We start from the raw sequence: 13882 nt of genomic DNA, 5'->3' as shown, positions 1-13882 counted from the left end.
TACAATGCATGTCCAACTTACAAACAATTTTTAAGGCTAGTTCTAAGACGCTTGCTTTGCACTGCACGTGTCATGAGAAAGCAACCCCTTCTATGACAACAGTACAGCACCACTGCCAGATTATCCCTCCTTTTTCCTCCTTACCAGCAGGGACAGCTTTTTTCAAGAGCTTCACGCAACCCCAAACAAACAAAGCCAATGATCTTTCATCTCAAAATACGGCATTACAGAAAGACTGAGGAGCAACAGCAACACTGAAAAAAGATTATCCCTTCAGGAAGCCAAAGTTCCACCCTCTGCTCAACTGTCGCTGGAAAGATGTTAAGCACAGGCAGCTTCTCTGATTTTCAGTAGTTTTTTGTCTTTCTATCTCTACCTGAGACAGAAGCTTGCTGACTACTAAAAGTGTGAGAAATGTCCCCTGAGACATTTCATGGATTTAGAGATCTCCCAAACACAGCCTATCATCTAATTTTTGTAGGAAACTCCATAGAAAAACTCAACATTTGAATTATAGAGACTCCTCACATTTCTATACGTAAAATGTTGTTCTTGCTATTCATCTCCAAATCTGTATTTCAACTACTGCTGAACATTTCAGGGCATCTCTAAGAGAAGGCCAACCTGAAACTGGCAAATGCTTCTGTGAGCTTAACTTTGCATTTTGTTACTTATATGCCACGCGTAAATATTTCACAAGAGGAACCTAAATATTGGAGAGCTGCAGAGCTCTCTGTATGAGCAACTGCCAAGAAGCAGTTAAAAGAGATATCGAGCTCTGCAGCCACCAGGAGGGAAACTTTTGTGCCTTTGATGCTTAAATAATCAGTAACCAAGCATAAAGGCTGCCATCTCCCAGCACAGCCCAGTTTCTTCCTGCAAAGCCTCACGGACACAAATGCTATTTACTCACCCCAAACTTTATACTGCAAAAAAGCTTTCTTTCTTTTTTTTTTTTTTTGCATTGCATTGCATTGAAGGATGAAATAACTGCCTGAAGGGGAAACCTGCAAGGAAGAATATGCTTTGTAGACATCTCTGCCTCCTTGAGCTATCACCATCCCACCACCATCCCACTTTATCCAACGGCCCACCTGCCTACCTCCCATCAAGTCCAGCCTCATTCAAGAATTAAAACTGCAGCTAAACTCTTGGTGATGGCACCAAAAGGACTGCCAGAGATGTGCACTACTGCCAGGATTTGTGAAGCCCCAGGACAGAGAATCACACAATGCTCCACCTTGTTTCCACTCACAATGCTGAAAAGAGATCCACCATCCTATGCTCCAAATGTGCCCAATGCTTACTGGAAAGTCAAGCAATTCTGAAGTCTGAAATAATATTCTTCATAAAAATCACTGTAAGAATTATTTCAATTTAAGCTAAACTACTTGGTGACAAACAGGAAATGGTGCACTGCCTTGAAGGAGCAAACAGCAAGCTCTGCACACGGATGGAGTGATAATGCTGAAATCGTGTCTCAAAATGAGATTATTTTTTGTTTTTGCTCCGACAGTTACTTGTTTTCAAACAGGACTGTACTAATAAAAGCACTGTTCTGCTCCATCAGTGCTGCCACCGCGATTTAAAGCTTCACTTTACGGTGAATCTGAGGGTGCATCTGTGGGTACTGAAATGCTATACGAGCACACACTAACAGATACTGCAGGCAAAGACCCTTAGAGTTTGATGGCCCCAAATAATGGCTGGTGCAATGCAGCAGCCAGCCCCACTACAAAATAACCACCAAATTCTTACCTCCCAGTTCTTAAGTCCTACCAGCTTCACTGTGACGAGGGGCACCTCCGAAAACCGATGCCTTTTGATGGACATTCTGCCCCCGGGGCAGTAGGGCTGCTCCCAGCAGAGCTAGCCCATGGTGGCAGCCAGCAAAGGGTTGAGCAAAAAAGGGGAGAAGGGCGGGCCGACTTCTGCTGACTTCCTCGAAGATGATCTGAGCTACTTTGCTTTCAGCCTGCTCTGCTCTACCTCCCACTGCTTAAAAAAAAATTAACTACGGGCAGGAAAGGATGGGGTTAATATTGAGGTTGCAAGTCAGTCGGGGGCCTTGCTTTTAAAACGCAGATAAATCGGTCCAACAGAACTCCTCTGTGATGTCTGGGATATATAGAAAGTAAAAGTGAACACACCTCAGTGTTGCAACGCTGTACTTCAGTACACAAAGTACAGCTGAGGGTTCCCTATATTTGCACTCCTCCTGCCCCACGGGTCCTTCCAAGCGTTCACAGTCCCTGCTAAAACCAAGCGCTGGTACAACGCTGCCCACGAACCACACAAGTCAAGGAGAAATTACTCATGCTAACCTTTATGTCATCATTTCCCAGAAACTCTCTGCCAAAAAGGAAGAAGAATGAGTTTTGCTAACTGACGGGGACACAGAGGATTGCAGACTTTAAAAGCATGAAGCAGTGCGTGCTGCTGATTGCAAGAGATTCACTGACTAATCCCTACGTAACATTCAGCATACGGGTAAATACACACAGACGTACACCAGTGTCCTCACCACAGTTAATACTCCAAACGTCCTTTTTTTACAGAACTTCCCCAAAACTCATTTTCAAGAAGAGCCACTGCCACCAGTATTCCCCAAAGTGCTTTATTTTACGGTTAATCTTAGAAAACTATGCATTTCTGGAGCCAGGTTTGGAGAAAATCCTGGCTCAAGTTGGAAAGAACTTGCATTCTCCCTCTCCCTGCTGACAGCCCAGACAGCAGCAGAAACCAACTCTTCCTGTTCAACTTCCTCTTTCAAGGTTTGCTGTTTTTCTTTTTAAATCTTGCAGGCTTTAATCAGCCCTAAGGTTTGAGAATTCAGCGTTCCCAAGAAGTTTTAGGTTGAATTATTTAAATGTATTGCTGAAGTCCTAAAATGCATGTAGCACAAACATTTCACTAAAAGCAGAAGAGAAATTGTAACGTGGATATCATGGCTTTCTTGTTAGCCAAAACATCAGAACTGCTATGGACTGCAATTTTGAGTGTATGAGTGATGGTTGGCAGTTTGGAGTAATTCTAGTTTTATTGACAGTTTCAAACACAATCATGAACTCAGTGAACTCAAATGGACTACACTTATTTAAGAACAGGTTGACGGTTGGACTAGATGATCTCTGTGGTCTTTTCTTGTCCTTAGTGATCCTATGATTCTCAGAAAGACACAGCAAATATCTGCCATATATTCTTACTTGTCCCAACAAAACCTGTTGTTTACATTTAGTTCTTGACTTGGAGATGGTAGATCCAAACTGCAAGAACCAGTGAATGAATTTCCAGTCTCGTGCACAGCCTGTGCAACATGAGCCACAGCTTCTCACTGGTGTATTGCACTGGCATTTCTGAGCATTTTTTTTGGATGCTGCACTGCATAGCAGAGAACAGCATTGGCTTAAAGCTCTTCAGCAGCAGCCTGGAGCTGTCAGTAACTGCAGTTTGCATCTTCAAAGACAGATCCTTAAAGAGGAACTGCACATTATGGACACTGATGTCATTACAGTAGCTGATACCTCATTGCAATGGTGATGCAATCTTCCAAAAATGAGCATTTAAATGTGCACCATGCCACTATACAGCACAAACCCACCTATATCACAGGAGCACAGGGTGACAGACCAAGTGCTTGCACTGGGAAATGCTAAATGAATCAGACAGGCTGCAACCCCCCCCCGTAACTACATGATAGGCACTGTGCATCATGCCACAACTTGTTTCCTGTTTGCTGTTCCAACTCTCATCTGAAGATGTAGTTACGTGTTTCAGGGGCCTTCCAATAGGATTTATCAACACAGTATTTAGGCATCAGTTAAGCACACAACATAGACTGCATGCTGTGAGCTAAGGAGCTAAGATAGCTTCTATCTGTCAGACATGGTAAATAGGGATGAGATTAAAGAGAAAAAGATCCAAGCAACAGAAAACAACAAAAAAAAACAAACATATATTCATCTTCAGGGGACAATCTAAAGGAAAAGTAGTCTGTTTTTGTGAAGCACTCAGCATTAATGTAATTACTTCTATAACCAGTTCTGTTCCCAGGAAATTTGACTGTGCTGAGAAAGTGTTTAACCTTCAGCAAACTCAACCCACTTCCTCCAGAAATGGAGGAAAATATAAGCAATAGCCATCTCTCAAGGTCATGGTCTGAACAACTGAGCAGTGTGTAGAAACTTTGTGACAAAGGTAGGAAAAAAGGGGAAACATGATATAAACCTTTGGTAGCCAGCTCTTTACAGCTCCTGTCTTCGTTTTACTAAATGCCTCTCAGGCCCTGTAAAAATTAGACCCATCAATCACTGCAAAACCATAACTCATGCTAGAATGCAATCTATTCTCTAAAATGAAAAACAATTCAGCAGGGAAAAAGAGGCCAAAACATTGCACAGGAAACCTTTGCCTTGGATGCATTTTAATTTGGGGCTGCTAAAATTTCCCACACTGCTCTTCTCAAGGACCATACAGAAAATCCTCCCCTTGCAAAAGGAAAAATAAAGTCGGGTGAAGACATAAATACCACACTATGGAAAAACACTGAAATACACAATTGATCTTTGCTGCCTATAGGTTTCTCGTGGCTATATAAACTACAAAAAGCACTTACCTTGCTCTTCTTGCTGCTGGACATTTTATTCCTGAGGTAGCTGAAGGTACGACTGACTTTTGTTCCACTTTTAATAGAGGGGACACTGCTGCTCTCTTCAGATATGCTAAAATCAAAAAAGAAAGAAGCAGGGTTTTATTTTCAATTTTTTCTCCCAAAGCACATATGAAGAGGATAGGTACTTTTTAAAGGGCAAATGTGGTACATTTTTAAAGGACAAATGCATTTGTTATTCTGCAGGGGCATGGATTAATGTGTTACACACATGAAGGCAATAAAGGCAAAATGCCAATCAAGCAGTTTGCCACATGTTCCAAGGAAGTCTTTTTTTAAGCAATCTCTATCCTCAAAGCATGCCACAGCACCCTCTGCTGCTTCAACAGCCAAATAACAAATAACCTGCTCAGCATCTGCCTGCTTAGAGGAAAAGTCTGTCCCTTCGTGCACAGAAACATCAGCCTTGGCATTTAATTGTCAGCATGCAGCCTATTTCAGGCTTTGGGCAGGCAGAAGGGATGGACATCTTTTAATGGGAGATCTCCTTCCAGAGCACGGTGCATAATGAACCCTGTGAAAAGGCTGTCTGTAACAGAAACCACACCGTCTGTAAAGCCACCCCAGAGAGATGAGAATACCAACAGAAAATAAAGTGCAATGGTTATTTAGATTCAGTTATACACATTGTGGATGTCATATTTTTTCTGCCTGCCTTTACATGTACCAGCTTATGACCTCCTCAGTTACCACAGAAGATTAAGGAATTACACCCATTGCAGAGATCACCTCTGTACAGTTTGCAAGGATGCAAAGGAACATAAAAAAAAACAAAGATCATTAAAGAAATACAGACAGACTTGATAAAGGGAGGAAAAACTACTACTTCTACCATAAAATACAACTCAGGTTAAACTCATTGGGTTAAATAACAGTCTGATGGATTAATCTACGAATAAAGCCTTGTTAGAGCTAAGACCTAAACCAATTTTCACACTGTATTGTTTAAAATATGCCAAGGGGCTGATTAACACACTTGAGGTTTTGCTAGGAAGACTTCTGGTATTCCAAATGGGAGCACATCACAGGTGAGCCAAAAGAATTGGGGAATCCCAAAATACCATACCTCTGAACCAAGGAACCCGCGGGGCCACCAAATGCCTGAGTACCTGGAAGAGAGGAGAGATGGCAGGTGAAGGCAGTGTTAGGCTACAGTCTTAGCTCACTGATTTAAAAACAGTTTCCATGTTTGGACAGTCAAAGAGGAGAGGGAAATGTTTATCAGAAGTGAGTGAGAGAACAGATTTCACGTGCTCAGGATCAAGTCTGTTCTCCTTAACCTTAGATGATCTCAGATTAGAAGCTGAGGTGAAAGATTGCTTAGTATTTTTTATCATTTCTTCAGCTATTAAGCAAATGATGTGTACCTGTTGACTTGGCTAGTAAATCAGAGTATCTGATACAGAACTGCCAAGGTAATCACAATAGGTATGAAAGCAAATCATTCTGCCACAATACTTTCATTGACACATCACTAGAAGGAATCCATTGTGCAACACATCTGGGTTTCATGTACAAAACTCTTCTCCCTGATAAAATTATAGTTCATTTTCCCATCAAAATCCTGAAACGCTTCATAAAGAATAAAGGAAACAAGGGAAGCCTTATTCCATTTTCCTCAGTGCATTGCCAGGACAGAGCTCAGCCCCACAGCACTGTGCTGGATGAAGGCTGATTTGTGACACACTGCTGCAGCTCTGCCACTGACACGTCGTCTCTGTACATCACAAGAAAGCTGCTTGCACAACGCTTGCAGGGCAGGTCAGGTAGCTGATACCATTTACCAGAAACGTGGAAGAATACTGAAAAATGGTGATGAAATGATCTAGAGGGGAGAAAAGACCCTCTGGTTGTCAGTACTCCAAAAGCCCCCAGCTCACTGCAAGGACCACTTGCATCTTGCTGGGCTTCTGCATACGCATGTAAGAAAGCCAGCCTTTTGACTTCAAATTCTGTTAACGCATTAATGCTACTGCTGCACACAAAAAGGCACCTCACTGAAGAGGCAAAGATCGTCCTGTATCCAAAAGTGCATTAGGGAAAACTGTGCATACAACATTATGCCTTGTGAGTCTAAACCACACGTTTTCCTAATTGCTGATTGTATCAGCACTGGTTGAGACAGAAGTGTCGCTTCTTTATTTGTGTGAACTAAAGCACTGCATAACCTCATCCCTGCTTGGAGATCTCTTGGGATCTCACCTGCAAAATCTTCCCTCTAACTAATGAGCTATCCAAAAAAATCTGATTAATACCATAACGCTTACTGAATGAAGTCTCCACTTCCATTTCCTGATTATACAGGGTTTTTTTGATACTACCTACTGCCTAATTGTCTCCTAAGATCACAGAAGTAATTCCCAGCCTCCATCCGTGGTGAGACCCCCGGAGACTCTGGGTTTTGTTCCGGCTCTGCTTTTCTTTTGCATGGGTCAAGCCTCCCCACTCTTTCCTTTTTATAACAGCTTACTCAGTTGGACTGGATTCACTATTTCACAAATCTTTCTGTTCCTTTGCAGTTAACGTAACAAATGCAGAGGAACACTGAATCAAGAGCTATAAAGATTTGATATTCATGACTGTTTTTCAGCACCTTGAGAAAGTACATTGCGTGGGAACTTCAATTACGTTCTATTTATCTTTTACTGCAGTAGTATTTTGTCTTACAAATGGGAGACTCTTGAGGGGCAAAATGTATCCAGACAAAAAACAAGGTGATGGCCTGTTTATGATTTCACAGTCCAAGTTTTAGGTTACAGTTTAGCATCATAAAATCAATATTCTGCTGCAGGCTATCCAGCCCATGAAGATGAGCATAAAAAAGGACACGCTCCCAGATTGAGCACGAGCGTTTCCTGTCATGGCCAGGTACAAAACTGAAATGCTAAAACAGATTTCATGGCCCACAGAAGAGGTGCTTTTTCTTTTTTAAAGGTCAGAATCACTGCGTATGTCCATTGCTGTGTCAGCAGCCAAACTTTGGTGTATTTATCTAAACATCTTTTAACTTCACCATTCAAAATTACTTCACATGGTGGCTGGAACTGAAATAATCACTCAAGGTCCATTATGCAGAAAGCAGCAATAGGAGTAGCATACTGTAAACCCTTAATGCAGGCAGCAATTCAACTTCTCTGGGCCAAGAAATCCAAAGGCTTCATCACAACAATTAAACATTTTCTCAAATGCAGTCTGGCTTGTCCAGCCATCTGAAAACCATGTTTTATATACGTGATGAGATCAACATATCCATCTTCTGTGAACCTTGAAGATGTGAAGAAAGAAATAGATATCTGGAATTTTTACATGAAAAATGTCCATTTGCCAAGGGGATGTTGAGTTAGCTGTAGCTAAACCAACCTTTATATAAAGTCACAACACTACTCTCAAATATGACAGAATAACACATGTGAAGGAAGCAACATTTTTGTGGGAGAAAAAGTATGACCTTACTTCAAATAGCTGTCAGTAACAGAGCACAAGTAAGGGAGCAAAGATAAATACTGGCTAATAGAAATACCCGCAAAAATTGCTGTACCCTCACCCAACTGCCAGGAATTACTTCAGTGCTTGGATGCTCAAAAAGAAATACATCAAAAAGTTTAAATTTTATTTTATTTTATTTTTTTTTTGCCATAGCACCCCTGCCTTTGTGAGGACCACGAATCGTGAGTTTTGTTAAAGACAGCACAGAGCAAAAGGAGAGGAGAGAGCTTAAATAATGACATGGGTGGTATGATACCCAAGAAGAACTTATAGCAAGGGACAAATCCACAGTGAAGGTTGGGAATGGAAAGGAGGAAAACTTGTACACATGCAGCAGGTATTTGGAGTGGATAGGGTTAAAAAACTGAGTGGTCTCAGGTTCAAAAACTGACCAAAATCTGTTGGACTGGAAAGGAATTTCTCCTCTCCCACTGTGCATACAAGGGATGGAAGCTCGTATTAGAACCAGCTGATGAAGCCAGTTCTGAATTACCTCTATAGACAGAGTGTTATCCGTTCTAGTTTATTTCAGTAGTCTAATAATACAAAACACGTTTAAGAAAGAGGAAGCACCTTCAATATTTTTGTTATGTCTACTTAAGAAAAAACAAAAGAGGAAAAGGAGGAGGAGGGTAAATGACTAATTTAAGCTTCTGCCTCAGTTGGATTTACTTTGAACAAAGAAGTTTTGCAGCAGGAAGAAAAACTACCACACATGGCACTACACAGCTTCCTGACAAAATTATTCCAGTTTTAAAATCAGGACCTAACACAAACACCTTGATGACCTTAGGTGTTTGGATTGCATTGTACTCAGTAGGGCAACTGTGGAGCTGTAACCAAAATTTTCTGAATTTACCATCAGGGCTTCTCTCTTTTCCTGTTCCCATCAAGCAATGTAGTCATTTCTCACATACAGAGGTTCTGTTCCTCCTCTTAATTCCATGTACTGCAACAATCTCAAGACAAGTACTTTGTTTTTTATAAACAGGTAATGACAACACTGCCAGTTAAAGTGAGTGGTGATAACATTCACCAAATGGATAGAGACCAAAATTAACTGGACGAGATTCAGCACTGCTGGTGTACAAGACTCTTTGGATTATAAACCTTTTATTCTGCCATTAGTTAGCATTCAGATACAGGACTAAAATAATGCTGTTAGATATCATGCGACAGAAAGGTTAGCTCAAATGTTTGCAAAGTGAAACTTCAAAGTCTGAAGCAGAAAAACAGATTTCCCTTTGTTTAGACCCATAGTGGCTGCAATGCACAGAAAACGATTACTTACTATCCAACTCCTCCTCCTCATCACTGGAAGAAGAGCCAATAGAAAAGAGAGTTTTAGACTTAGGAATGAGTGGAGAGATGCTGAAGGAGAAGGAGATTCGCCTCGATGGTCGAGTCCGGCCCTGGGCTGAGAAGTGGGTTAACAGCAGACATTAGAGCATGCTTGAAAATGTATTTAATAATAAAAAGGAGAGGAAAGCAGCCAAAGCAAACTAGAAACAAAGCAAAGGAAATGTCTGCAAAGCATCTGGCTTCAGAAGAGGCACAAGAAACAAAGAATTGAGAATGCGCGAATTGCAGAGGGTGCAGGTTTCAGGGGATGCAGGTCTTACTGCATGCACAATGCAACGTTCAAGGCTTTCCTTACATTTTGCTGGCATACATTTACAGGAACTCATAATGGACAAAGGTTATCTGCCTCTCTGAAATAACTGTAAGGGAATCAAACTAAAACAACACAAGATATCAGTTTTATGATGCGTTCTGCAGTTAAATGACACCCTGCAGCTGTCAAATGTAGCAAGGATACTTTATCTGAAAAGTCAACTTAATCTACCTGGAGAACTCCCTGTTTCCATTTCTTAAAAAACACAACATTCTGGTAATGTTACGTCCTTCAAAGCTTTCAGCTTTAAAACTAAGAGCCCAAAGTATCCATTACCTTTTTCTCCATCACAAAACAGAAAAAACAACCACCTCTTCTACTGTCTTCTTGTAAAACTCCTTATCTTGTTTAAAAGAAAATGCCTTAAACTCGAGATAAGCCCCTCTGCATCCTGCCCAGCCCCAGCCTAGGAGTCTACCAAATACAGAGCTAAACTCGGCAATCAGTCTGCAACACCAAATCTCTCATCATCAGAAGGATAACACAAATGAGTTCAAATGCATTTTTTCAAATACTCTCTGCCTTCTGCTTATTTCAGTTTCTGAAGTTACATTTTTCTATTGCTATGCACACTCTCAGGGAATTGCTGCTATTCGTTTATGGCCATGCCTGAAAACTTAGTAAATTAGGATGGTTTACTGCAATTCCTGTTAAAAAAAAAATTAAGAGCAGAGCACAGCATCAGCCTTACGAAAATTCTTTGTAAGTACAGGTTTCTCTGAAAAGGGATGTAGGAGCCAGCTGGCACCTCTTTTCACTGATACTGCTACACCACTTCTCATGGAGATAACAGAGCTGTACTTCCTAAAACTTCCCATCATACGATCACAGGTGGAAACCTCTGCGCTGTGATCTGACGAGCACCAGGCTGCTGAATATCCATCACTCCAACACTATGAGGGCATCTGTCCTCTGGTCATGCAAGTGATTCACCTTGAAGGGGAAGGGCCTTTCAGCCAATAATATTATTCAGCCAATGAAAATAAGAATTTAAAACAATAAAACAGTAAGAATTCTTTGCGTTGCTGATATCATACGCCAAAACTGAATTCAGAAGATGAAAATATTATCCAAAGAATATCCATGCAATGCAATCAATGCAAAGCTAACTCCCCTGAAAATTTCCTTCAGCCATTAGTCATAAATGCCATTGACCAAAAGGGTTTGACTCAAATTACGTACGTGCTTCTTCAACTTAAGTGCACACTTCTTCAAATGAAGCAGAGCAATTCTAAACTGGAACCCAGTGAAAGGCATTTAAAGTGAAGAACTTCTGAAAAGACTCAGACATTTATTTTGTTTAGGCTGCCTCTCAGAGGAGTTCATCTGGTATCCAAGATCTGAAGAACACGACCGGGCAACACCATGCTTTCTTTCTTCTGCAGTCTACTGTCTATTTAGACTAAAAGTCAAGATGAACAATAATACTTTACCGCAAATAGAACAACCTCCTCCAGCACAGTTCAATTCAACTCCCATTTCAGTGCTTTTATTTATAGCAGTTCCTGGCTTTATAACAATGCTCCATACTGGAAATTTGCTATTCCAAAGCTGAAAGCAGTCTTCCGAGCGCTCCAGCCAACAGCTCTTGTGACCTCCCTCCATAAAATGCTAAAAAACTAACAGTTGTGAATGGCCACAGCAACTCTTGGAACATCTGAGACATCAGATGGAGTGTGGGTTAGAAACTCAGTGTTGGAAACTGCTTCTGCCTCAAGACTTTGAGCAGTATATGGGAACAATAACAGAAAGTCCTCCATCTGTTTACTTGACTGGATTTAATTTTTGAAGCTTTTCTGAAAAACATGTTGCTGCCCTTATCACTCAAACATATTTGCAGGGGTTGGGAATTCCTTTTTAAAAAGCATCTACCATAAAATGATGCAAGTGGAATATAGAAACGTAGATAATTACATTTTCCTAGATACATCTGTGTGAAATGAAGGATTTATTCTGCATAGTTCAAAAGCATTCTGGTGCAATAACATGAATTTCAAAGGAAGGTGACAAGAACTGAGACTCCCAGAACCTCTCGTGAAATACACTAAGCTGCCAAACATGCACTCACAGCTCTCAGTAACTTTATTCCTCTTTCAGAGTGACTGAAAAAGTAATCTACTGAAGTTTCCCAAGTTAGGAAAGTATCAGAGTTGGGAAGAGACTTTGTCAAGTTGAGTAATCCTTCTGGATGCTCACTTCAGCCACCTCAGAACAGCAATTTTCAGAAACTACCTTGCTATAAAAATGAGGCTCTCCTGAGGTGCTGCAAGCTGACTATTGAAAAAGTGAAGCACACAAGCATCAGTCATTTTTAATACCACCACCCAAAACTCACAGACGTGTAACCTGAAGCAGAAGACTAACCCTGCTATTTCTTCTACAGTCCCTCTAGGCATCTCGTATCTTCTTTTCCTTCTACCTCAGTGAGACCATATTGGCTAGGCTGACAATAAAGAGGGAATGTGGGACCACCAAACTTGTCTACCACCAGCTTAGGCCTCAATGACAATTTTAATGTGGGTGATTTGACAGAAAAGAGGGGCAAGGTGGCAATTTCTCCTATTCCAAGGCAGTGGCACAAATCCTGGGCATGGTCCAGGCACATTTTCTGGACATGGTCCTGGGCAACCTTCCCTAGATGTCCAGACCAGGTGGCATTCAGAGTTTCCACTCCAACCTCAATCACTCTGTCATCACATCCCTCTTCTCTGAGTTTGAAGGAAAGCATCAAGCAAGAGGGAGAACAGCATCAGCCTGCTGGGTCCTCTCAGCCTCCGAGTGTGCATTTTCTGGGAGTTGGTCAAGTTATTTACAGTGTTTGATTAGCAACTGTGTGCAGTGGCAATAAATCGGTTGCTTTTAAAAAACCATGAAAGCCTCCAGCACCAGAAGGAAAGAAGACGAGCCACAGCATGGAGCAGGAGCTGGTCTTTTCATGGGATGGATTTGCCAGTGTTTTGGTTACCGTTGCTGGGGCCACATCTGTTAAGCCACATGCTTATTAATCATGGAAGAATGATTGTAAAGAAGTTAGAAATGTCTCCTACAAACACAATCTCTGTGAGCTTCTTCCAACAGATGAATGAAATGCCTTTCTTTGAAGCACCTTTCCATGCCCAGCTTTGCAGAATTTGTGGTTCCTCCACACAGCTCTATCTGCACCTGATGTTTCCATTCAAGTTAACAACTTGTCATTAACCTCAGCTGCACAGCACCAAAATGCATCTGAATGCCTCATCTGAGGGCGTACAGCCATCATGTAAACCCCTTGCCCATGTGCTGACTGCATGGGAAGATGCTTGGCCAACCGACCACAAAAAATAAAAAAGGAAAAAAAGTGGTGGTTTGGTTTTGTTGGGGAAGCAGGGTTGTGCTAATCACAGCACATGAGCCCTGGGCCAGGCTGCTGCCCTGCACTTCTAATTGCGTGCAACAGGAACAAGATGTGTATGGCACAGCTTCAAGGAAAAAGCACGCTAATAAAGAGGAAAAGATCAGGAATCATCACCGATTGACAAGATGTGATGTAAAAAGTCAATACGTTTTCTGGCTGGCAGTTAATAAAATGAAAGCATGTGTAACATGGCCCTTCCTAAGCACATCCAGCTGGAGCCTTCTGAGTGACTTTTTCAGCTGAAAGAATCAATTCAGTGAAGCTGCAAAATTAAGTGCTTTCTATTGCTTCAATCAGGCTAACCTAAATTGAAAAACTTCCCCTAATCAACATTTACAATTTTCTTCAGGATTGAGATTTAATAAATGGCACCCATCTGCCCCCAAGTCATTATCTCAACAAAAGAAATAGCACCACACTCCCGCAAGGAGACCACGACACATAGCAACTTTTAAAAAAATCAAAAGTAGGAAAACAACATCCCAAAAGGAATTTACCTCAACACCAAAAGCAGCAACTCTGAAATGGTACAAAATTCAAACATACCTTTTTTTTTTTTTTTTTTTTTATAACAAACTCAATACATCACAGTTTTCATAGCAGTAGTGTAATTATGAAAGAAGCAAATGAAAACAACATAACTAGAAACAGCAGGGAT

At 41.2% G+C, this 13882-nt stretch overlaps 1 protein-coding gene across 1 annotated transcript in view; it reads right to left on the bottom strand.

Moving 5' to 3' along the window:
* AKAP13 (A-kinase anchoring protein 13) overlaps positions 1 to 13882 on the bottom strand; it is a gene marked incomplete at both ends in the record, with an annotated part of 140776 nt that overhangs the window by 21051 nt on the left and 105843 nt on the right. The window contains 2 exons of the mRNA XM_079540951.1: positions 4616 to 4721; positions 5736 to 5778. Of these exons, the coding sequence (XP_079397077.1) occupies positions 4616 to 4721; positions 5736 to 5778 (149 nt within the window). The remainder of the gene's footprint in view (positions 1 to 4615; positions 4722 to 5735; positions 5779 to 13882) is intronic.

The sequence above is a fragment of the Tetrao urogallus genome (genome assembly GCF_951394365.1).
Source record: "Tetrao urogallus genome assembly, chromosome: 11".
Classification (NCBI taxonomy): domain Eukaryota; kingdom Metazoa; phylum Chordata; class Aves; order Galliformes; family Phasianidae; genus Tetrao; species Tetrao urogallus.
The sequence above is the reverse complement of the archived record's forward strand: the minus strand, read 5'-3'. Positions and strand labels throughout refer to the sequence as shown.